This window comes from Manihot esculenta, chromosome 9 (genome assembly GCF_001659605.2).
Source record: "Manihot esculenta cultivar AM560-2 chromosome 9, M.esculenta_v8, whole genome shotgun sequence".
Classification (NCBI taxonomy): domain Eukaryota; kingdom Viridiplantae; phylum Streptophyta; class Magnoliopsida; order Malpighiales; family Euphorbiaceae; genus Manihot; species Manihot esculenta.
Window position 1 is genome coordinate 33,281,330 of NC_035169.2, and position 25,105 is coordinate 33,306,434.

Consider the following 25,105-nt stretch of genomic DNA (forward strand, 5'->3'; position numbering starts at 1 on the left):
CCTTTTATAGTGGCTGGCCAGGCCACGTTCGGGGGCCGAACGTGCCTCCGCATCCATGCAATGTTCGGCGGCCGAACATAAGGTTCGGCGGCCGAACCTGCACTTCCCTCACTTAGACTTTCGGGGGCCTAACGTGCCTCCCAAAGTCCATGCATGTTCGGCGGCCGAACTTCACTTTCGGCGGCCGAACCTGGGTTTTCCTCCAATGCTATTTTCATGCAAAAACTCATTTAGCTTCATACTTTAAAACATTAAAATTCATGAAAACATTTTATAAAACATGTCTTTACCCTTCTAGAAGTTCCCGACATCCGAAATTCCACCGGACGGTAGAAATTCCGATACCGGAGTCTAGCCGGGTATTACAATGTGTTATTGTAATTCAATGTGATGCAAATCTAATTTTATATTTTATACAATAATTAATTTTACCGATAAAATTTAACAAGTTATATCACTTATACATCTCTTAAATGATAATATATTCCACATATTTAAAAATTCTCTTTAAAATCATCTATCTTTAAGCCACATAACAACGCATTTTTAGACAATCAATCGCCTATTTAGATGATGCAAGAACATTATTAAATAACACAAGAGTGTTACTAAACGACATAAGAGCATACTTTCAGAAAAATATATTATTTATTGTATTTATATATTTACTTATTATACTTTTATTAAATCATTAACTTGATTCTTAATATATAAAAATATAAATTAAATTATTTAAAATTAAACTTGATTTATATCAGTAATATCTGAATTCATTTTAAATTTACTTTTATAATATATATATATATATATATGTGTGTGTGTGTGTGTGTGGGGCGGAAAGGAGTTTATAATTAAACAAAGTTTTTTTTTTCTTTTATTAAGACACACAATGATGAAATATAAACATGTTATGGAAATGTAATATTTCAATTACCGGCCATCATATAAAAAGGAAATTATTTAAATCTCTAGAAGGAGCGTTGGCCTACCATCGATTGGCGAGTGGTTGGCGAAGACACGCCTCCTTTTCTAAATGGATTTACCATATCCCATCAACATCACGGTAAATTCTATACTAATTCTTTTCCGACTATATATTTATAAATATTTCTTACGTCACGTTCCATGTAAATTAAGAAAACATAATTTATATTATTAAAATAATAAAATCTGTTAATTTTTTTAGCTTATATCTTTCAATTATTTAGAATTAAATAATTTATATCACTATTATTTTTAAGATTAATAATTTTTAGTATATTTTTATTAATTAAGACTACAATAAAATATATAAATTAATTATCACCTTTTAAATATAAAAATTAAAAAATTTAATTTTATAAAATATAAAAATATTTTAGTCGACTATTTTTTAAATATAAATAAATTAGTAATTTTTGAAAAAATGGAAAGTAATTCTCCCATAAGGCAATTCTAAACGTTACTGCTTTCAGATTGAAATGGCAAAGACTCTAATATGGCGGCCCAGCAGTCTTTCCTCCGCTAGCCCCCATGATCACCACCCTCTTCTCCGTCGCCAAGCTCTCCGTTCGTCGTCTCTTCTCCTACTTTCGAAACGATGCTTCGTTTCCCGCAACGCAATATTCCCAAACAAAACCGAACCAAACTTATTGTTTTTGTCTTGCAACCATGACGGAGAAAAGAGGCGCCCAATTGAGAGCCATGGCTATAAGTCACCAAAATTAGGGTTTGGTCTCGCGGGTAACCGTAGGTTCACCGTTAAAGCCGCCAACGTCAATGATGCTGGTTCAATTGACTCTCTTCTTATGCAGTCCATGGAAAAGAAGGTAACGTCAAAATCTGTCGAATCGGGATTTTTGTTGCTTCTTTTTTTTATCGGAGATAATTTTAACTTAATCTTGAATCTGTGGCAACAGATCAAGGAGGAGCTGAATGCAGAATCAGTTACTGTGAAAGATGCATATGGGGATGGGAGGCATGTCAGGTAAGCTTAGATTCTTCACTGTCGTTTAACTAAAACCTCTTTTTAGTGCAGCAGTCAATAGAGGATCTATCTAGAATTAATTTAATTAAGGGGAATAAGTCATGTGTACTTGCTGCTTTTTTATATGCTTAAGGTTTCGGAATCTTTGTGAAACTTGTGAAATTTCTTTTACTTGGAAGAATCTGGAGATGACCATGTAAACAGAGGTATAACAGGTACTTGGCAAAGTTAGCTATCCTGAGATTTGCATGCTTTCAGGATAGCGTGCTTACTGCTTAGTAGATTACTTTCGGGGCATCTTTTGTTTGTTCAATTAAAGAGTGTAACATACCAATGGGCTAAAACTCATTGGTACTAGAGTCATCTCCAAGGCGAAAAGGTCTAGAGTTCTGATCTCAGTCTCTGCCAATTGTAACAAAAAAAAAGAACGTAATATGCTGATAGTTTTACTCTAAATGCTTTATAACCATGGAAAAGCAAAGCCATATATTTATTTATCTATTTTTCTTGCTTGCTGTGTTTAGGCTAAGATATGAGAAGTACTTTCATCCGTTTTTGGATGCATGGTGGCGCCCTTCTTTACATAGGCATTTCTAAGCTAATAATGTTTGCATAATCATAAATTTGTTCGGAATGTATGTGACACTATCATGTTTCATGTTCATAGTTAAATCCATCCACCTGTCAAATGGGTTTGGCTTGAAATGTCTTTACTTGGATTCTACACAAGACTTTAAAAACTAAACGAAGACCTTCACTGGCAAAATTGACCTCATTTACCATTTATCTGCAGTATTGATGTGATCTCTTCAGCATTCGAAGGACAATCAAGCGTGGATAGGCAGAGAATGGTTTACAAAGCCATATGGGTGGAGCTTCAAAACACAGTGCACGCAGTTGATCAAATGACTACCAAGACCCCCGCCGAGGCAGCAGAACAGAAGTGATTGAACATTTACCAGTGAGTCGATAAAGAGATAAAAATGTTATCTATTTAGTTTTCTTGTAGCATGACAGAAATAATTTTGTATTCCATTTCCTTCTGGAATTTTCTTGCTAGAAACTATCAGTGCTAAGCCACGAAAGTGGGAAAATAAGGCATAATCAATTGGTGATTGCTATTGCTTTGACAGACCTTTTTTTTTTTTTTTTTCAAGTTACAAATAATATATTTTTGAAAATCATGTCCAGTTATGTTTTAAAGGAAAAATAAAAAATTGCCCTAATTATTGAAAAGCTGCCCTCGTGTAGGATTTAGCTTTTCCTAATATCACCATGGAAGCTTGAAAAGGCAAGAAGTCAGCAATCAATTCACGTAATACGTCACAATCTTCTTCTTGATTGCACCATAAATTTTCCATTATTGGTTTATAGATATGCACATCTCAATCTTTATTGTCATCATAGAGTTATCAGCTAGCTGTATTAATTGCCATCTATGATAATAAAGATGGAAAACAAAAACAAAGCTAATGAAAATATCAAGGAAAAAATCAAAAAATAAAAAAAGAAACTCAAAATTTTAGGGTGAATTGTTTTCATTTTGTTTATTTTGTTCTCTAAAACGTATTTATTTTATTTAATAGTAAAACTTATTTTCAATTTAAAAAATTAAAAAGTATGTTCAAATTATTATTATTATTATTAAAAAATACGTTTATTTTTTATAATATTTTTTACCTTAATTTTTATATTAATTCAAAATAAAAAAATTTATGCATTTTATATTAATATAAAATAAAAAAATTATGCATATTTAAATGTAAAAATATAATTATTAAAATCGTGTTTTATTTATGTAAACTCTATTTATTGACGGAGTTTCGTATTTTTCATTTTCTTTATAAAATTTAAAAGTATAAAATTTATTTTTTGTTTTTTTAATGAGAATGAAAAAGTTAAAATGAATATATATTTTAATTATTTGAAAAAAGAAAAGAAAATATTTTCAGAAAACAAGCTTACTTTCTGCAACTAAACACACTTTTATATTTCTTCCTTTCCCTGATCACACTAACATTAGCATTAGTATTATTAATACAGGAAGAAAATCAATTACCAACCAAGATAATATTCCATGAAAATCTCTCCAATAAATTAGGTCTTGCCACCTTTACGGCCCCCCGCCGTAGCTTCCTCATTGCCGTTGTACGAATTGGTTCTCTTTGATGGCCCTGAAGGTGGAATGCGAGATTCTCGAGGGAGGTGATCTCTACTTTTTTGTCCATGGCTTGTGGAGGAGAGCAAGAGAAAGAAGAAAAAAATTGTTACAGTGTGCTTATAGCCATGGGAGAAGGAAAAAAAATTTAAAAAAATGAAAATTTTGGGTAATTTATGCCAATAAAAATATTACACTATATTTTGCAAAGAAGAAAAGTTTGAAACCTAAAAATCACTTTTAAAAAAAGAAACATTTTAGTTGTTATTTTAATAATTAAATTATGTTAAAATTTTAATATTTTTTAAATAATATATTTAAAAAAAGTGTTTTTATCAACATCAACAGTTCTAACAACGATATCAAATAGACTTTACAAAGGTAAAAAGAGAAAAGATTTCATAACGGGTAGACACACATCCAAGAAAATCTTTGCCACTATTTTGCTAACTTCTCTCCACTAGAATCAACCATCTTCTCTTCTTCCTGCAATGATGACCTGCTACTTCCGCACTCGGCTTCTGAGCCTTCATGTTATCATCGCCATCATCATTTCTGCTGTTATTCTCATGATCATCTTCCTCATATTCTCTAATTACAATAACACCTTCAGAATGTACATGGCCTCTACCGTCATTACTAGAATGCTCTTTAGTGCAATATTCTTGAACATCATTAAGGGAATGCATCTGGGATTCACCAGATGTGGATCTTGGGATGGATTTGCAAAGATGATTTGTGCATTTTTGGGTCTGATACATCTGTAAATATAGGTCAAGAACCAAAATATCCATGGAATGGCTACAAGAATCAATCCTGGAATGGGATACCAGGGTTGGGTTTCATCTGGTGGAAGGAAAATGTAAAGACCAAGAAACAATCCACCAGTGACAATACAAGAGAAGAAGAAGGCAGAAAGAAGATAGAATCTAGGATCTCCTTTCCTTTCCTCCGTTGAAGAGGGTGAAGGTGAAGATTGATACATGGTGGTGGCGGCCTCCTCCGTTTCTTTGGGCGGCGGAGCAGGAGGGGGATTGTGGTGCAGCCCATCAAAGGAGAAAGGGAAAAGAGGAAGAATAAAAAGTAAGGAAAATGGAGGGGTTTGTTAGTGCAAGGAAAGATGTGTTGTTAGTATTCATTAGTTTTCTATTTATAAACTTCATATGCTTCTCCTACATTCTTCAACTTGTTCTATAACCACTTGTCAGAATTATACCTAAAAACAAACAGCAGCGAATCTCTCTCATAATTTAGTAGAATATCTAATAGATAACTGTTTAAATTGTTTTACTTTTTTTAAAAAGAAATAAAAGAAATTCCAACTTAACCCAACAATAAAATTTTCGAGAAACCTTGACATTTATCCTGGAAGATTAGATCATCAAGCTCAGTGCAAGTAACTTTTAACTTAGAAAATCTATGCCCAATATCAAGATCCGACTTTGATTAAAAAACAACGGATAATTATAAAAAACTACATTTTAATTTAATACATTTTTAAGTAGGGTTTTAATCTTTAATTTGTAATAAGAATGGTCTTGTAATTTTATGTTATTGGGAAAGTGAGATTTTTTTAATTAAAATTAATTTTTATATTTTTATAGATTAATCTCTAAATATTATAATTATTAATAAATTTTTATATTTATAAATTAATCTTTCTATTTATTAAATTTTAATATTTTATATGTAAAAAATAATAAAATAAAAAATCTAATATCTTCTTTTAATCCTAATTAAATAAAAAAACATTGAAAATAGAAAAATTAAATTGAATTATTATGCAAAATTTTTAATTTAATATTTATTTTATTAATTTATCTCTAGCTATAATATGTTAAATTTCATAAACATGCATGTGACTTATAAAAAATATAAATATTTATTTGTAAATAATTATAACATTTAAAAATTAATTTATAAAAATATAGAGATAAATTATAACTAAAGAAATTATTTTATTATAGAATAAAATTTTATAAAATTTAATAAATATATTAACTAAATTATATGTTTTATAAAATTTTAAGAATTAATATAATTTATGTTAATTAAAATTTTTTTTAATTAATTTTTAAATGTCAAATCAGCCTTTATTAATAGTAATAAAAAAAACTTTATTAATGGAGTAAAATCATAAGACTCTTTGTCATAAATTAATTTTATTTAAAAAAATCCCAAAAAACAACCTAAAGATTAGATTCTTAAAAACTCCGAGGAATCCCTTCGTTTATATCAAGAAAACATTTTTCTATTGTATATATTGCTTATTACCTATATACAACAAAACAGTACATGCAATAAACCTAGAGCTCCTAGTAATAGCATTATTAGCATACATCTAGAACAAATGTGAAAAAGAGCGTAACATACTAGAATAACCCAGGTTGAAACCAAAAGCTCCGCAAAACTTGAATCCAATGGCAGAATCGACCATTTTTTTATTCTTGCTTTGCTTAGTTGGGCTGAGTTGAGTCATCACTAGAATTGCATTCCTTCCAAATCTCTACTAAATTCACTTGAAGCCAAGAAATTCCCAGCATTATTTCCAGGATAACACGTTATCAAGTCAGGCCTGTCAAAATTCAAAATTCAACACGCTAAATGTCAAAATCAGTTTTCCTGTTTATATCACCAATGAATTACAGTGGAGTAAAATTAATTACTTTGTCACAAGCGCTTCTATACTCTGTAGAAAGATGTGCCCAGCTAACCAACTGGATGCTCTTATCTGAATTTCTTGAGAATACGGAGGTTGCTTTTTTTCATGTCCTCGAGCAAACTTTTCAATCGAACTACATTAAGAGAAACCCAGAAGCCTGAACTCCATTTATGGCATCACTCATAATATGGAATACCAGAACAAAACTATAGAAGTATACCTCCGCTTATGATATTTAATGTAGCCACCCATGTTTGCTGTAATGCACACTATGCAGAATGGAAATTCAATTGATTGTTGTCACAGCTAACACGAGAAAAGGGGATTGCTAGCTGATTATGATATCATATGCTGCAAACATGTGGTCCCGAGGGCAACGCATCAAATTTGTGGCCATCACTACCATATGCAACAAGTGATCTCTAAAAGCTTTAAACCGATATAGCAGTTCATAATTGTAGTTTTATAAGAATGCATTTGATCGGAAATATTGATGACCAGAACTTTTATTCTTCCACTGAACTTTGACTTTTAAGGGAAACACAGTGCACATAATCATCCCGGCAGCCAACAAAAATCCTGCCTCCAATCATCACTGGTGAAGAGAATATGTCTCCTGGAAGCTCCAACCTTGCAATTTCCTGAACTGCATTTTTACTTGGGTGGCTAGCCTTGCCTGCATCATCCAAGCTGATAAGAAGCAAATGTATGCTCCCAGAACTAGTACATACACAAACCAACCTGAAAGATATCATTGGACAGATGCATTAGATAATGTACACTCGGGATTTCTTAAAATTATCACCTTGTTTGGATTGCAGGTAAGCCTGTAAGGAGGGAGAAGGTAAGGTAAAGGAGGGTAACCACGTCGCTAATCATGTTTGGGAGAGGGTTTTTATTTGCGGAAGGGCATGGAGATGGCCTTCATCCCTCATTACTGCTCGCAATCCCATTTTTCTTGCACCCAAAATTGGAGATTAAGCAAAGGGAAGGGAATTGAGCAATTGTCTGAAATGTTGAGATTCCTTTCTTATCCCTAATGAATATGAAATCCCAATTTTAACATTGTCATATAAACCCAACTGTTCCTTTTTCTTTCCCCTCTTCCCGGTACCTGCAGCCTAAGTTTTTGCAGATCTTTTTTTCTTTTTTTGTCTCTTCCTGGATTATTTTTTTTCTTTTTTATTAAATTATATAAAAGTAAATCTTTTTTTTATTAATTTACTTGATTGAACACTAACAATCTATTAAAATAAAATCATAAAATTTGTAAAATAATTTTTAAAATTATATAACAATTGATAATAATTATTAAACGATTCTTTTTCAATAGAGAATAAGTCAATTTTTTTTCTTACTGTAGAGAAAAACTTATTGTAGGCTTAACATAATATAATATTAAACTAAACAAATGCATTATGTTGGCAAAAATTTTAGTAAGAGCGATGCATATGATATTAAAACCAAAGGTATGTTGGTAACTTCAATATTTCACCTCCCTTTCCCTGACCACTCTTCCAAAATAAATAAATAAATGAACAAAGTTGCATTATCTTCCCTTTCTCTCATTCCACCCAAACAAGAGGAAGTTAAATATTTTACTTCCCTTACCCTTTGAAGCAGTCCAAGAAGACTAGGCTTGGGGAATTTTTTTTTTTCTTTTTTATTGTACAATTAGAAAGATTATATTTCCATTATTTAGGAACTATTAGTAGTAATTCTCTTATTATTTAGGAAGTAGAGTTTTATTTTAGTTCGAAAGTTTAAGTCGATTTGTGATTCTGAATTAGTGCAGTATTGGGGTTACTAATCCAAACGTTAGATAGGATTACAAATACTCTATATATAGGCCAAGGTCCTCTGCATATTTTGGTAGACTTTTACTATGATATTATTGACAATTGAGAATTAATAAGTTTGAAGATTTTCTCTTGTTTCTTGTATTCTTCTTGTTCTACATTGTCTAATTGTCTTTAATGAACCTTCCCTACCATTCCTCGCAACTCCATTCAGACAGAGTGCTAGTATGATTTCTTACCTCTCTGATACAAGGAAAGAGTCGGACACCAGCTGCAAGTGCTCATCAACATAAGCAGATGCAGTTATGGGATCGCCAACATTGTACTCCCAGAGCAGATCTCCCTTTTCCTGACATGTACATTGGGAGTCAAGAGTGTGCAATGAAAGTAGAGCAAGCAGGTAAAAACATTCTGAAATTTTTGTTCAGTATTCCAATTTCCAATGGAATTTTGAATAAATGCAGAATTAACAATGTCAGAATACAAGTAACATCATGAATATATTAAAAAAGAAATTAGCAAGGATATGAAGGAAAAGACAGAAAAAGAGGCCTTCATTGAACACATAATTATTAAACACAAATCCCACATAATTATTAACACAACTCCCATAAATAAATTGAAATATTTTTCACATATCCCATTTTATAATTGATCATGAAGCAACTCTTTTTAAGGGAAATTATTCCTCTATCAATAACAATTAATAGGAAATTGTTATGGATTGATCCCTAACAAGTCAGTCAGAAAGAGAGGAAAGGTGAGAGAAAGAAAGGGGGGGAAATTGCAGAGTAGCGAGAATTAGAGAGAGAAGAAAGAAAGATTGATTAAGATTGATAATTCCTGGAGTGATTTCCTTTAGTTACAATGGCTGTTATTCATACAGCTTTAGATCTCTAAAATAACTGTTCCCGCCACTACACTCTCTAACTAATTCCTAGCTAAGTTTATTATTTTCTATTCTATCCTTTTATACAAGTTAAACCCTCAACACCTTCTATTTATTTCCTAACCCTTTATTCGTCTATCATAACATTCCCCGCTTCTTGAAATCACTTTTATCTTCAAGAATGAAGAAAATGCTGAAAATTGAAATGAATTTTTGTTGCTTCTTTCATCAGACTTGGTCAGAAAGATGTGAAAATCCCACACAGCAGTTTTTGGTGGTCAGTTAATCCCCTGAATTTAGAATCCTAAATGTTAACTTCCGGCACGTGCTTCAGCTGGGTTCAGCTGAATTGACCCATAAGGCTTGGTTGAAGATGCTAAACTTTCTTCCTTTTCCAAATTTCTCATTCTTGTTCTTTCAAGATCGTAATAGAATTTGATGTCATAGCCTTCTTCCTTTCTCTTCTTGCTATGTCCCATTTATCTTCCATAAGAATTCTAGGATGACAACCATTATACTTAACATCTTGGCTCCAAAAATGCTGCCACATATTTCTAACACCCACACCTTTTATAACACCTTTATCTTTCTTTTTTCCAAAAATATTTCCAAGAATTTTAGTGGCAAAAAATTCAATTTTGGAATTGAATTGTGCAAACATTTCAGATTCAACTAGTATTGTCCTCATTTAAGACTCTAGTTGCCCATCATCACCATCTTCACCATTCTTCTCCTCATTGATCTCATTTACATTAGACATATCAACAAAAAGCTCATGCTCCACCTCAATGGCTTTATCTTTCTTCTGGGAAATTGCACACGAGACATTTTGTTCATTAAAAATTTGATTTTCATTGATCAAGACTGCAATCTTTTCCTTTGTCACTTGAATTGATTGCTCAAAACTTTCCCTTTTCTGTTCTAAATTTTCTATTTTCTGAATCACTTTTTCGAATCTTTGCTCCAACTGCTCGTTCCATTCTTTTAATCTTCTATCTAGAATTTCTTGAACTCCATTAAGAAAAATTTGTGCCCAATTTGGCACTTCCATGATTCAAGTATTTCAAGAAAACAAAGAAAATCAAGAAGAGTAATTTGATTTCAGGAAGTAACATGGTAATTCTAGGGAGAAATTTTCTGAAAAAATCAATAAAGTAGGAAGAAGGAGAATGAAAAAAATGTGAATAAAGGAAGGAACGGAAATTTTAAGAATTTCAAGAAACAAATTCTTGAAATGCTGGAAGTGAGAAATTAAAGGAGAAAAGATAAGAACCAGAGAAAACAACAGAACAAGAAGAATTTGGTTCAAGAATTTAAGAAAGAAAGGGGTTTCAAAGGAAAGAAAGAAGTGCAGAAATAAGGTTTTGCCAAAAAAAAAGAAGAACAGAGCAAGAACAGAAGGAAGGAAATGGAAGAAATTTCCAAATGAGAGGAAGAAAATTCTAGAAAAGAAAGAAGGAAAGAATAGAGGAAGAAGGAGAAGAATACTCAGGGACAGAAAAAGAAAGATTCTGTCAAGAAGAAAGAAGAGAGGAGAAAGAACGGAAAAGAAAGAAATTTTAGGAAGAAGAAAGAATTAGAGGGAAGAAAGCAGAATAGAAGAAGAAGAAGAAAGACAGCAGGAGAAACCTGTAACTTGGGAGGACTGTCGCTTCTTATCTGTGCCTGATTGCAACTACCAAAAATTCATTTGGAAGTAATGCCCATCCTGGACAAAGCTCTGATACCAATTGTTATGGATTGGATCCCTAACAAGTCAGAAAGTGAGGAAGGGGGAGAGAAATAGAAGAAAGGGGAGAGAAAGAAAGGGGGGAAATTGCAGATGAGAGAGAGAGAGAGAGAAAGAGAGAGAGAGAGAGAGAGAGAGAGAGAGAGAGAGAGAGAGAGAGAGAGAGAGATTGATTAAGACTGATAATTCTTGGAGTGATTTCCTTTAGTTACAATGGCTGTTATTTATACAGCTTTAGATCTCTAAAATAACTGTTCCCGCCACTACACTCTTTAACTAATTCCTATTTAAGTTTACTATTTTCTGCTCTATCCTTTTATATAATTTAAACCCTCAAGTACACCTTCTATTTATTTCCTAACCCCTTTATTCTTCTATCATAACAGAAATTCAACAACCACAAGCTGTGAAGAACCGCAAATAGAGTCTTATTCTGTTATAGCGAGGCCCTAAATTATAAAGAAAGGATAAGACACCCAATTGTTGCTTTTATTGTTTGCTCCTCCAAATTGTACTTTTCTTTATCTTTCTGATTCCAGCAAGGACCCGAATTTGCTTAGGTTTGATTGGTGTGTTAATACACATCCACTTCCATGCCTGAGTTGATCAATGCTTTTTTATTATAAAAATGCCACGGTCCTAAACATAGCTAAAATACTATTGAAACACCATGAAGATGATTTTTGATTCAGGAGAGACCAGCACACCAATGTAAAGAAATTAGAACTTGTTAAGTATTATACTTCAGGAAATTGCAAGTGAACACTCAACAGAGAACAAACTGTTCATTGTGGCTTCATCGTGGCCCATGGTTCCACTATGAGCTTGATTCTAAATAATGGCATCAAATTCACTGGAGAAGAGGACCATCATTTTTTTTCATTTGAAAATACCAGCTACGAAAGCATGTATACTGGTATGAAGTTTACACTGAAACTCACCATTCCAAATGAATAAACACTTCCATTTCTTGAACATACCAGCACCTGTGCCAAAATAACAAAAAAGGTAACTACATTTGTTTTACAGCCTATGCTTGTTTTCACAAGTGAAGGGGAGGCAAGTAAAAAAATTAATATTACATGATATTAGGAAACAGGCTGAAATTATATATCTATAGACATTGAGTCATAGTAACCTCATTGTGCACTGGGGACAACCATAAGATTTCATTTATCATTCCTGTTGGAAAATTCTGTTTTAACTGTTTTTTTCTGAGATGTGCAATGTTATCTGAATATTGTACTGGACACTTTAACATTTTGATGCCGAAAGGCATTATATTATATAGGCAATTCAAGAAATATCGTGTCAGAAAGGATTGACCTGAGAAGAAAGCACAGAAGATGAGCAGGCTCCAGCAAATACAGGACCACCAGTTTTACACTGAAGGGAAAAAAAAAATTTAGAAAAAGTAGATAAAAGGTTTTGCCATCACTACCACTAAGAATTACAAACAAGGAAAAGGACGTGCGACAAGTACTAGTTTCCCCGGAAAAAGAGATTATAGAAGGTATGCTTTATCATATTACAAGCACTCCACATCCACAAGTGAATGGCCCAAAAAGTTGGAGAAGGTGCTAATAAGAAAGTGAATTTGGAAATACAATGGAATATGATAAATTCATACCTGCCAAATGATGGATCCACCTAAATCCAATGCAACAATGTTTCCATCCACTAAACAACAAATAACTGCACCAAAAAGGAAAGGACAAAATGATGGTTTATGACGAGATTAATCCATCTGCCAGGAAAGTAGTGAAATGATTCATATGCACACCATTTCCACATGGAGAACAAACTGTAAGTGACCCAAATACTGGCACCTGTAGCTCCTGCTGCCATAAGGTATAAAATGGTAATGCCTGCAATTGACAACAAAAACCACACTTTATTGAACGGTAAAAATGTGCCCCACTGCACAATAGCGAGAGGACACCCACTCTTATTGGCTCTAGGGAGAATCAAAGGTCATGATAAAGTCAATTGGATGTAGTTGCAGCTATCTCAGTGAAATCTTACATATACGTAATATAGGGCCTTTTGCCCAACAAAGGTTAAAAAATAAAAAAATTCTTAAATCCTGATCTGGAAAAAATTATTTCTCAAAGCAGGGCAAATATGAAATTTACCGCATTTAAAAGTGCAGTAGAAATTTTTTTTTTTTAAGTCAACTACCACATTTCATAAGTACGGTAGTTTATAAATAAAATGTAAATGTAAAAAATATATGCCTTACCGCACATATTGTATATATATATATATATATATATATATGTATGTATTAATATATTATGATCCTTGAAAATTTAATAAAATTTACAATTTAATCCATACTTTTTAAATAATAAATAATTTGATTCTTAAAATTTTATTTTATTAATAAAATACACATTTTTAAAATTTATTATTAGTCATGCCACAAACTCCAATTTTCTCAATTTTTAATATACATCAAAATACTTTATAGCAATCTTATATTAAATATTTTCTCAGTTACATAAACTCCAAAACCTTTAAACCCTGAATTTTTTAATATCTGATTTATATCAAGATATTTATAGCAGTTTTATATCAAATATTTTTTTCACTAAGTAAACCTACTCTTAACTTCTAATTTATTAATTTTTAACTTATATCAAGATATTTTATTGTAAGTTTGTATTAATAATTTTTCCAACACTATTAAGGTAACAATTATTTTAACAAAATTTATATATATATTTTTTTAATATAAGAGCTAAATTGTTTATAAAAAATGGAATTCAAACGACTAAATTATTATAGTCCAACAATAAATTTTAATATAGAAACTATTCTGTTAACAAAATAAAATTCTTTCACATATTATAACAATATTCCATTAAATATCTTTTATCATGTTAATATAAACAATTTAATTTAAGTGTTTGTATTTTATTTTTATTTTATACATCTGTTTGTTGCAATATATTTAAAAAAGTATATAAATTTTACAAAAAATAATTTGTTGAGTTGCATCAAATTTACTTAATTTAATAGTTAAGAAATATTTAACATGAGACTATAATAAAATATCTTAATATAAATTAGATATTAGAAATTTTAGAGGTTAAAGATGTGGGGTTTATACAGTGAAAAATATTTAATATAAGATTGTTATAAAATATATATTAAAAATTAAAAAAATTAACGTTATAGATTCAAATTTTACTTACTTTTTTATGACTAATAGTAAATTTTTTAAAAAACATATATTTTATTAACAAAATAAAAATTTTAAGAATTGAATTATTTATTATTTAAAAAGTATGAATTAAGTTGTAAATTTTATTAACTTTTAAGGATTCTAATGTAAATCAGCTTTTAATATATATATATATATATATATATATATATATATAATATACCTTACAGCACATTATATGTGCAGTAAGGTATTTTTTTTTAAATTTTTTTGGTTTATCAGGCGACTGTTTAAGTGCGGTAGTTAAATTTTTTTTTAAAAAAAATTCCTCAACTGCACTTTTAAAATGCGGTAAATGCAGCAAGTGTGGTAAATTTTAAATTTGCCCCGGTCTGGGAAATAATTTTTTCCAGACCAGGGTTTAAGAATTTATTTATTTTTTATCCTTATTTGGTAAAAAGCCCCATAATATAGGAGAGAGAAAGAAAAGAGAAGAATAAAGTTTCAAGCAGCAATGTTTCATACCTTTATTGATACAGCTGTCACACGACCACTGGTAGAAGCCACATAAAGTGTGTCATGCATCTAATTAAAAATAATTACACATGAAATCAGGTGATAAAGCATAGATGATTCAGTAATTCCACACAATGGCTTTACTATATTCTAATAATACCCAAAAACAACAAACATGATCTTAGTTTAACAAATTGATTATAAAATCAACTTGGGTTAGCACAATTATTTCACCTGCACATAATTGCAGGTCCACCATGGGTACCCCGCTCAGGCCTTCCCCCATGGAACAAAAGAAAATAGGGATTTAGACAATTCCTACATCCAATACAATGAAGTCATTTGGCTTTCTCTTTTTGATACTGTTGAATCCAAGTTGAAATATTTATACATATATATATAATACTACAAGGGATACATGCAGAAATATTAAACATCAGACAAGGTGAAAAACCAACATAAAAGAAAAGTAAAGATTTATATAAGATTTATTATAGGCAATGTGTGCATAATCTATGAACAAATAAGAATGTCATGCAGCAGAAATACAAGGATTTGACAGTATCATTCAATTTTGACAAGGGGATGACCCTGTGCAAGAAGCATCCCCACATTTGTGAATTTTGATGCATGCAGCAAATTGGCAGATTAAACAAAATATGAGAACAAAAGCCAAATCATTAAGCAATAAAAGCAACACAAAGTTAAAATCAACCAAAATCAAAATTACACCAACGCAGATGAATCATGTATACTGCTCCACAAAAATAAAATAAAAGATGAATACATAATTATATCCCTGCCTTTACACAAAAAATAGGATGCCCTGACTTTTTCATTGTTAACTTTTGACATCTGACTTTTATAAAAATATAACTATTTAACTCCCATACGTTGACTTGACTTACATGCGCTCTAAATATTCAGGATCTAACTAGTAAGATTTTATAAAATTTAAGAGTTAATATATTTTATAAAGTTTAGGAGTTAAATAGTTATATTTTTATAAAAGTCAGGTATTAAAAATCAACGACAAAAAGATTAGGATGCTAACTGCCTTTTATGAAAAAGTCAAGCGCCAAATTATGTATTTGGCCTAAAATAAATCAAAATAGCAGCTATTTAAAATACTTTTAATACAAATATTTACCTCATCTATTGCAGGAGATCCAAATACACTTCCACCACATGAGAGCTTATAGATACAGCAACGATTTCTGTAGTCAAGAGCGTATAAAAACTGGTCATGGGAGCCACACCTATAAATATTTCATCCGAAGATCAATTACTTGTTAAAGAAAAATATGTTTTATAGATTTCTATGAAAAGTTAACGACAAATATGTTACAAACAATGTAGGCTGACAAAGCCCAACAACATATACAGAAAAGTGTTATAGTTACCACTTCCATACCTGAGAGTTGCAAATAAAATATTAGAAGTGCAGAGACATTTGATAAAAAGGCTCCATCAAAGAACCTTGTTCAGTATGCAAGGTGATAAATAAAAAAGGAGTTTATTCAGCTAGTTTATGATTTTATACAACTAGTTTGGTGACATGGCATCACAGTGCATTGAGTTTCTATATAGAGCTGCCATATAAATTATTGATTCAGTGAAAAGAAGTACAACTTCAAGAAGAGAGCAACGATAAATGGAAGCAAAACATTTTTCAGCATTTTATTTCTTTTTCATCAATTTAAGGATATTATATACTATTTTTTATTTCTTTTCTTTTTTTGGAATTTTCGTGTGCTATTTTAGTCTACTGTTATAGAGCATCTAACTGTGTGTTTCACAAATTACTATAGCTTCAGAACTTCATACATCTAGAAATAGAAATAAAGCTTAGAGAATGCTCATATTAGGCTGTAGAACTTGATTAAAATAAAAACATTTCAAAAGCTTATTGTAGTATTTTCGGTTTGGATAAGGGTAATGTGACCCTTATAAAACTTTGGGCACCCCTTTTCCTCTTCTCTTGAGTTAGCTTTTGGATGAGTAAGAACTGGCCCATTTTCTTAATATGGTAACCAAACCTAAAAGTAAGGCCTCATCGGTGTTTGGTGCAACTGGTAGCCTTCTGAGGAAAAGGAACCAGTACGCATCTGTTCAGTTGAGGACCCGTGAATGGGAGGTGACTACACCACCCATCCAAAAAGCTTCTCTTTTACAAAATCTTTCTCTTTCTTCTCTGTTTCATCTTTTATCTACTTTTCCTTATCTCTGATTCCTTTTCCTTTGAAGCAACAAATGCCAAGAATGGGCAACTTATCATGCAACCTAAACACAACAGAGAGATTATTGACCTTGAGAGATTCCTCAAACCCTAACAGGTTTGTTACCCTCATGCTACTTCACTACTCCCTCTTCTTGCACTATGATTCTACCTTCTAGTTTTGTTTCTATATTCCAAAATTGATCAACCCTTAACCATAACTAGTCCACTTGTTCCCGGACAAAGAAAATTCAGTTTCTATCTGCAACTAAAGCAACAGGGAAAAAGAAAACAATAACAAGATGAGCTGATACAAGGATGATTTAGCAGAAAATTCATTACCAGATTAATTGTCTGTGTATATCCACAACTGGCTGGCACTTCACCTTCATTGAATATTAAATAAAAAAACATCAACAGGAATTGAAGATGATCTTCTAAAATATGCGCAGAGCATTAGCTAAATATGCTCAAATTAAAAAAGCAATGCTGTAACAGATGAATGAACCAGATGAAATTCTCCTCCTTTTTCCAAATATTTTTTTTTGTATTAAAAAAGCGAATGAAACCTATTGTTCTCATTTCCATATGAAGACATGATATTCAACAATGTGGCCTTCATCCATGCAGGACACGTGTACTGCTAAGTAACCAAAGAACTCAATTATAGATCACAACTATACAGCCAGTAGTTCATCTCTCCACAAAACAAATGCCTTTAATAAAAATCAAGTTATGAAGATGCTGTAAAATATTGCTGCCAATGTCATTGGAATGTGAAAGACCATGAGAAAGGAAAAGCTAGAAAGATTCCAAGACTAGAACTTCCCCATCATATCTTCTTTCATAAAGATGACAACGACCACATCTAAAAGCTCCATAATGGTATTATAATATTAAAAAATCCCAACACAAATGGATGCGGGACTAGCACTAAGAGAGTTTCGGACTACTTAATTTACAAAAAAAAAATTAAAAATATGTATTTCAAGCATTTTGCTTTGCTGTAAGCAATAGCATTAGGGTTGTTTCATGATGCTTAGATAAATATTCTTATGGACTCCTCAGCTTTCTAGTTATTTATTTGATAATAAAATTGAAATTTCATGGAGTTCTTAAAATTGGTTCTAAACAGAGTATCAGACACAGCAAAGAGAACATAATGCGAACAAACAAACACTTGGTAAAAATAAAAATGCAAGACTGATGCTTGCGGCGTCCTAAAAAGAACAATGCAAAAATATGAGCACTTTATCATCATACCTCAGCACATGTTTGGAAAGTCCAACAAATACTACCTTTGAAAAAATCAAGAAAATATATTTTCCCTTTGTAGCATCCAACTACAACCTGATAAAGTATATAGAAGGTTAGACCCATTATAATGCACAATAAAAAATGGAATAACATGGTGAATTATGTGAAATAAGAATAACCTGAGAAAAGTCAGCAACAATTGCAGCTGAACATTCAACTCGTCCTTGTAGTTTGACCTCCCACTGGATAGAACCACTACACCAAATTATGTTGTGGTAATGCAGTTAGAAGATGAATAATTCATGCTAGCACCAAATTTTTCATGCATTACAAATATGGAAAATGAAATCGTGTTTATTAGCACATTGATCACAAAAAGCTTGTAATCATTTATTGAAAAATCATCAAAAAAAATATAGTTAATATGCTAGGAAACATTTTTTAGCTCTGACAAATGGGAATAATATGATAAATTTGAACTAAGACAGAATGAGAAAAACCCTTCTAAGATTTAGCATTTCACTCCAATCCTGCACAGCAAATCACTACAACAACAACTAAGCCATAATCCCAAAACAGTGCAAATATTCAAAATGTAAATATAATTCTATAAAACATTTATTTCTGAAATCCTAAACCACATGATCTGCATCAAAAGAATCTCCAGTTTCCCAAAAACATTTCTTCCCTTGTCCCCTCTCAAATATCCTACCTATGACTGATCCTAGGCCATTTAATAAAACCAGTAATTCTTCCTGCTGCTTTCTTATTCAAGTATTATAACATGATATGTACGTATGGTGCTGAAAGTGATCATCAGATGATGAAAATAATGAAAAATGTTATTAATCTCTATCTAAACATCACTTTTTCATGAAATAAAGAAGAACAATTCCTCACCTTTTGGCATTAACACAGGTGAACTTATGTGCATGAGATCCAATAAACAAATAGACATCTTGGCCTTTAAACACAATAAGTGGTGATGCATCTACACAAGATTCCATGTGAACCTTCCACAATTCCAGCATTGAAGAACCTTTTCTGTTTCTTGGAAGTTCTGTGGACCAAGTTAATTGATGAATATTTCTCAACCTGCACTCCTCTTCATACATAACCTTGTTGCCCCGGCTGAATGAACATGAGACTGGTATCACAGAAGACCAAGGATATCCACCACTAAGACTAACATTTTCTGGGGAAATGTGATTGTCCAAATTAACCTTAAAGTGCTTGGATACTGCAACATTGTGATCATTCATTTGATGAAATTTCTGCGCCTTAGAAATAGAGGAATTTACAGAATGAGACATACTCCAGCTATGTTCTTTCAGATTTGATTTCCAACTTGTATCAGTTTTGACATCTTTGTAAGGAGCCTTCTTATCTAGCAGAGCATTGCGAAGCTTAGATGGAGTAGGAAATTTATAAAGCAATCTCATATCAATTCCTAGATTATAAGAAACCTGTGCTGCAGTAATGGAACTACCACCCAACTTAAAAAAATCATCGTCACCAGAAACATCTTCCACCATTAAAGCGTCACAAAATGCCTGTCAAAAAAATGTCATTTTTCACTTTCTCAATGGAGTAAATAGTTAGGTAATAGAGTAATAAGAAAAGCAAGGATTTTTAATTCAAATGAATTGCTGCCTATTTGAAGGAAGCACAGATGTATAAAAGGTAAAAGTTTTTGTATAAGTTAAAACCTTTTTTATAATATGAAAGTGATCAGTGATATCAGCGTTGCAAATCTTATCTTGAACTTTCAGCGTGTAAAATGCTGATGTTGACAACAAGGCATAATCAACTTTTCCACCGGAAGAGATGGGCAATGACTCAATAAATACAATGCGGTTGGGAATCATAACCAAAGGAACCTTGCCAGCCATCCAATTTTTGATTGAAGATCTTAATGAGTCACCAGATTTTTGTTTATCTTTTAACAACAAAAAAGCTTCAAGGTGCAAGAGCTCCTCTGGACCTTCAGAAGAAACCACAGCAGCATCAACAACATCAGGATGTGTCCTGAGTGTAATTTCAATCTCTTCTAAGGCTATACGTTGCCCATTAACTTTTATGCTGCGATCAGCTCGCCCCAAGAATACCAAGTCACCACATTGAAGCCGTTGTGCAAAATCACCAGTTCTGTAATATACTTGACTCCCACAGTCATCCACCAAACAGTTACAGATGAGGGTTTTATGCACTTTGAGAGAGTCAAAAGATGACAAAGCAGAATCAGAGAAGTAACCACCACAAACACAGAGACCGCCAACGCATACCTCTCCCTGATTGGGTGTATCAGTTTCACCAACCAGTACTACATCACAATTAGAAATAGGCACACCAATTGGAACACTTGTTAGAGACTCTGTCTCCAAAATAAGTGGCAACCTCTTGCAATCAAAATATGTACAATCACCAGATACCTTGATTCAAAAGTTGATACAAGTTTTAGATAGAAGGAGATTTTATTGCTGAAGAAAAAATAGAAATGCAAATTAAATGATGAGAGCAAGAGATGTTATACACAGATCTAAGCAACTACTTCACCATTTGCAAAACCATATAAAAAGATTATCCAAAACTTATCAAGCCATTTGCATAAAGAAAGTATAGAGAAGATGGGAATGAAAATTAAATAATAAGAAATAAACCAAAGAAGTTATCACAATGAAGCATTTGTACAGTAGAAAATGCCACAGAAAAACTTCATCCTATGGTTTGATGAAATAATAGCAAAGAACATTGATCTTTCAAAATGACAACTATAAGAGAGTATAATAGTTAACAAGCATAAGAATTTTTCGGTTCATTTGACTTGTTTTCTAAAACCAGTATAATGCTTTGCATCGTACCGAAAAGGGAAAAAAAAGGGGGAGAGAATAAAGAGAGATTTCCAAATATCTAACCTCTGTACTCCCATATAAATTCAAAATGGTGGTCCCAGGTAGTAAATTGGAAAGCTCACCCCACAAGGATAAAGGAAATACTTCACCACTTAGCACTAGCAACTTCAGAGAATTCTGGATCTGCATTTTATGTTGATGACTTCGCAAAGCAGGAAGGATTGCTCGCATCAGTGAAGGAACGGCAATAAGCCTATTTATACAGTAGGCCTACAGAATAGTTTAAATACTTATTACTAACTAAATGGGAACACCATTAGCAGCAATGACAGTATCATCAGTATGAATAGATAACCCATTTATCACTGCCAAGAATGAAGACAATAAAAGCCATAGACATATATAGAATGAAGCTTCAACATCTACAAAATATTGAAAGCAGAAACTCTGATCACATGGACCAATATAAGATCCATGTTATCATCATAACCAAAACAGATACTGAATGAACTTTATAATTTGAAAAATTTTTCAACTTTTAAATGCATGTATCTGGAAAGAACCTAAAGCCAGTGACAACAAATTCCTCAAACAACAAATTAAAGAATAATTTGTAAAGATGCACCAGTGATTGGCATATCATGGAATCATCATTGGTAGATGCCAACCAAGAACACCCTTTGTTCAGTTAATTCTTTCAGCCAAAGAAACGATTAAAATGGCAAAGCATTGAAATGAGCAACATTTCTATATCTAAGTATACTAGCAGCTAACCATAAGAGCTACCTACAATTTACACACTCAATCAACAAGAGAGAAATGAGCTCTATCAAAGACAAAACTACCAATAAAAACAAAATTTAACAGGTTGAACATTTAAGCTGAATTGTGCAAGGTTAACTTATACTCATACTTAAACATACATGGAGGACAAACATGCTATATAGAAATTTAAACTGCAACAAGGACGTTCACCTGTATAAAATTGACAATAGAAAATGGATCTTCCTTCAGCTGACTGAAAGGAGGTATAACTAGTGTACATGCGCCAAGCATAGCACCAAGAAATTCTTGCAGGTGGTCAATAAAACTTAATGACGTTTTGAACAACAAGACTTCATTTTCATGCATGGGATACAATTCTTGCATCCACAGAAAGCGATTTAATAGCCCTAAAAAGAAAAACAAGAAGATTAAATTAACAAATCATGTTGCACATGTAGAGTAAATTGAGAATTGATCAAAATTCAAGAATTGCACCATTCTCAGTTTGTTTGTTTTATGATAGAAGACGTATGTACATAGAGGCAGCATTTGCTTCTAAAAAAATAACAAAAAGAAGAAGAAGAGAAAAGCAACTTTGAGAGGCTGCCAAACAAAGCCATTTAGTGTGCAATAGAAAGAGGAAACAAGCCAAGAAAGGATGGAGCCAGCAAGTTAAGAGAGAGAGATAGAAGTTTTCCATCCATATTTAACAGCAGGAATACATTTGACTCTTTAGTCATTCCTTGCTTATTCTTTCAAAAGATTTTAATCAGATTATTACAATGAAGAGTCATCAAAACTTAAAAATATGTCATAGAATGACTAAAAATCTATTTTAGGGTAATTACAGGGTAATTTATGAGATTTAGCAAAATCTAAAACTTAGTCTCTACTTTTTTAATAGTGAACAATTTAGTCCTTTTTTTTATTTTGTTAACAAAATAATCTTTCTGTTAAATACCATTAGCCAATCCAAATTGAAGGGATTAAATTGTTACGAACATTAAAACTATAAGGACTAAATTATTATAAATATTAAAATTAAAGAGATTAAACAATTACAAAAAGCAAAATTTAAAGGACTAAATTGTTGTAGTCTAACAATGAATTCTAACATGTGTATTTTGTTAACAAAATTGAAACCTTTTACTAGATTGTTTTATCATTAAAATGATAGAGATTAAGTTGTGTGTCTTATCAAATCTGAGGGACTATATTATAACTTATCTTATATTTTGACATCGCATGAAGAAACTTTCAGCTCATTCTTGTTCATGGCATAAAACAGTCCGCAGTAATGACCAATATTTAGTGAACAGATTGTTGTGTTAGACATTGACAGATGAAAGTTAAAACAAATGCTTACCTTGTTCTGTGCCACACACCCCTTTAGGCTTTCCAGTTGATCCAGACGTATACAGTAAATAACAGAACAACCTTTTTTCCTCTTTTTCACAAGGCCAAGCTATCTGTAGTGGACCAACACACTCTTCAAGGGCTTCTTCCACAGAAAAACGTAAGACAGGACAACTGCTAAATTCAACAAGCCAATTCAAGTTACCAAGATTGCTGAGACTGCCTTTGCCATATGATGATTCAGAAGTAATAATAAGCTCACAATCTGCAGAAGAAACAGTAGATAATATTCTATCTTTTGGCCATGAAGGATCAAGAGGCAAAAAAGCCTCTCCACACCTTAGAACTGAAAAAACAGAGATTATGTACTCCACAGAAGGTGGCATATATATTCCCAAAATTTTTGGTCTATTCTCATTCTTATACTCATCCATTGAGGACGACTTGGATACATCAGGTGTGCTCTGCTCATCAGGATTACCCTTACCTGCACATTGAAGAAGTAGCAATGCCAATAAAAGCAGCTCCTGAAACAGGAACCAGATGATGATTCCAGAAAATCATGCATTTATATGAAGTATATTTTACTTTTTTAATAAAGCAGCATTCATATTGAGCTCAATGTTCAAAAAAAATTTTTTTTTAAAAAGTGCATCAAGTCTAGCCTTCAACTTCCATTGGATATTTTGTTTTACGTCTTTAATCATTCTTCTGTTGAACAATATGATAGTCATATATTGAAAATTTTGGAATATTAACACAACTAATATTCCCCCAAAATACAAGTCTTGTGAACTGTTATTATAATTGGTGAAGACAATATTGGGGAAAATAATAACACCAAAGACTAAAAATACTAATAAAAATGATAAATGTTGATACTGACATATGATACCATCTTATTCGAAATGCTAATGTAGCAAATCTGTTTCAGTTCATAGAACACTTTAAATGTATACATAAAGCCAAACACAGAGGACAGCTATAGTTGAGACCAAATTTGCGAAGTTGAAACATCAGAAACCAATTTGGTCTCGAGATTATATAGCTATAATTCACAACTGAAGTAATTTCTCATTCAACTGTTGATTAGCAAAAAGTCAGAGGAAAAAGAAAATAAAAGGAACCTGATGAGGATTGGGCTCTGAAAAGGCGGGATACATCAGCACCATCAAGAACATCCCGGAGGCGAGAGCTGAGGAAATCAACAGACTTCAACAAGTCACGGAAAGTAAAACATTGGTCTCCTTCATACACCAGCGGATTAAAAGAAGAAGAGGAGGCGGAGGAAACCGAGCTTCCAGGATTGATCAATTCTGCAGCAACCTGACGCTGATCATCACCTGATGGTGCTGCCTGTATCACGGCGATTTTCGTAGGGTTTCTGGTTGCTGCTCTGAGAAACTCGTGAGATATGCAGCAATGTTTTTCCTGCTGGTGCAGCTGCTCTTCACTGCTGCTACTGCCAGAACTCATCTCCCTCCTCTCTCCTTCAGCATCCTCTTTTTTTTCTTTTTTTTTTTTTCCTTTTCAAAAATGTATATACAGTGAAATTGTTCAGTTACTGTGGGCCTTTGGGCTGGGCCCTAGTTTGTGTGATGCACAAGGCTGCATTTGGCTGTGCGTTTAAAAATTCGGCTTAATGTTTTACCTTCTTTTATGCTTGCCGAAAATAGTCGATTTAATTTAATTATTTAAATTCATTTGAATGTTTTAATTTGAGTTTAATTTAATTTAGAATAAAAAAATAAAAAATCAATATTCTTTAT

At 32.2% G+C, this 25,105-nt stretch overlaps 3 protein-coding genes across 6 annotated transcripts; 1 reads left to right on the top strand and 2 right to left on the bottom strand.

Moving 5' to 3' along the window:
* Positions 1-1,415: 1,415 nt before the first annotated feature.
* On the top strand, positions 1,416-3,098 carry LOC110622182 (protein BOLA4, chloroplastic/mitochondrial). The gene is made up of 3 exons (XM_021766604.2): positions 1,416-1,808; positions 1,899-1,966; positions 2,760-3,098. The coding sequence occupies exons 1-3, from the start codon at positions 1,461-1,463 to the stop codon at positions 2,911-2,913; spliced, it is 570 nt and encodes a 189-aa protein (XP_021622296.1). The 5' UTR covers positions 1,416-1,460; the 3' UTR covers positions 2,914-3,098.
* An 878-nt stretch (positions 3,099-3,976) lies between these two features.
* Positions 3,977-24,861, bottom strand: LOC110622528 (putative acyl-activating enzyme 19). 4 transcript variants are annotated; one of them, XM_043959857.1, is made up of 20 exons: positions 24,464-24,860; positions 23,347-23,823; positions 22,191-22,387; positions 21,279-21,485; positions 20,073-20,795; positions 19,264-19,916; positions 18,543-18,618; positions 18,370-18,456; positions 17,449-17,492; positions 16,039-16,147; positions 14,898-14,957; positions 12,987-13,071; positions 12,834-12,898; positions 12,530-12,589; positions 12,145-12,189; positions 8,825-8,934; positions 7,007-7,527; positions 6,791-6,919; positions 6,498-6,699; positions 3,977-4,196 (listed from the first exon to the last, which is right to left on the bottom strand). In XM_043959857.1, exons 1-17 carry the CDS (start codon positions 24,810-24,812, stop codon positions 7,293-7,295), a joined length of 3,582 nt encoding a protein of 1,193 aa, XP_043815792.1. In that variant the 5' UTR covers positions 24,813-24,860; the 3' UTR covers positions 3,977-4,196; positions 6,498-6,699; positions 6,791-6,919; positions 7,007-7,292. The 4 variants fall into 4 exon arrangements, with proteins under 4 accessions (XP_043815792.1, XP_021622754.1, XP_021622751.1 ...); XM_021767062.2 differs by lacking the exon at positions 3,977-4,196 and having other exon boundaries at positions 6,300-6,699; positions 23,347-23,449; positions 23,542-23,823; positions 24,464-24,669; XM_021767059.2 differs by lacking the exon at positions 3,977-4,196 and having other exon boundaries at positions 6,300-6,699.
* LOC110623317 lies at positions 4,571-5,109 on the bottom strand. The gene is made up of 2 exons (XM_021768233.1): positions 4,930-5,109; positions 4,571-4,885 (listed from the first exon to the last, which is right to left on the bottom strand). Exons 1-2 carry the CDS (start codon positions 5,107-5,109, stop codon positions 4,571-4,573), a joined length of 495 nt encoding a protein of 164 aa, XP_021623925.1.
* Positions 24,862-25,105: the final 244 nt, after the last annotated feature.

What these genes read in the sequence shown, in the direction of transcription:
- LOC110622182 (XM_021766604.2), top strand. Translation starts at nt 1,461, where the DNA reads ATGGCAAAGACTCTAATATGGCGGCCCAGCAGTCTTTCCTCCGCTAGC. An exon ending in TGCAGTCCATGGAAAAGAAG is followed by an intron (nt 1,809 to 1,898) that starts GTAACGTCAAAA and finishes CTGTGGCAACAG; the next exon opens with ATCAAGGAGGAGCTGAATGC. An exon ending in GGGGATGGGAGGCATGTCAG is followed by an intron (nt 1,967 to 2,759) that starts GTAAGCTTAGAT and finishes ATTTATCTGCAG; the next exon opens with TATTGATGTGATCTCTTCAG.
- LOC110623317 (XM_021768233.1), bottom strand. Translation starts at nt 5,109, where the DNA reads ATGTATCAATCTTCACCTTCACCCTCTTCAACGGAGGAAAGGAAAGGA. An exon ending in CCATTCCAGGATTGATTCTT is followed by an intron (nt 4,886 to 4,929) that starts GTAGCCATTCCA and finishes CTATATTTACAG; the next exon opens with ATGTATCAGACCCAAAAATG.
- LOC110622528 (XM_043959857.1), bottom strand. Translation starts at nt 24,812, where the DNA reads ATGAGTTCTGGCAGTAGCAGCAGTGAAGAGCAGCTGCACCAGCAGGAA. An exon ending in CAGAGCCCAATCCTCATCAG is followed by an intron (nt 23,824 to 24,463) that starts GTTCCTTTTATT and finishes TTCAATGTGCAG; the next exon opens with GTAAGGGTAATCCTGATGAG. An exon ending in GTGGATCCATCATTTGGCAG is followed by an intron (nt 12,590 to 12,833) that starts GTATGAATTTAT and finishes TTTTCCCTTCAG; the next exon opens with TGTAAAACTGGTGGTCCTGT.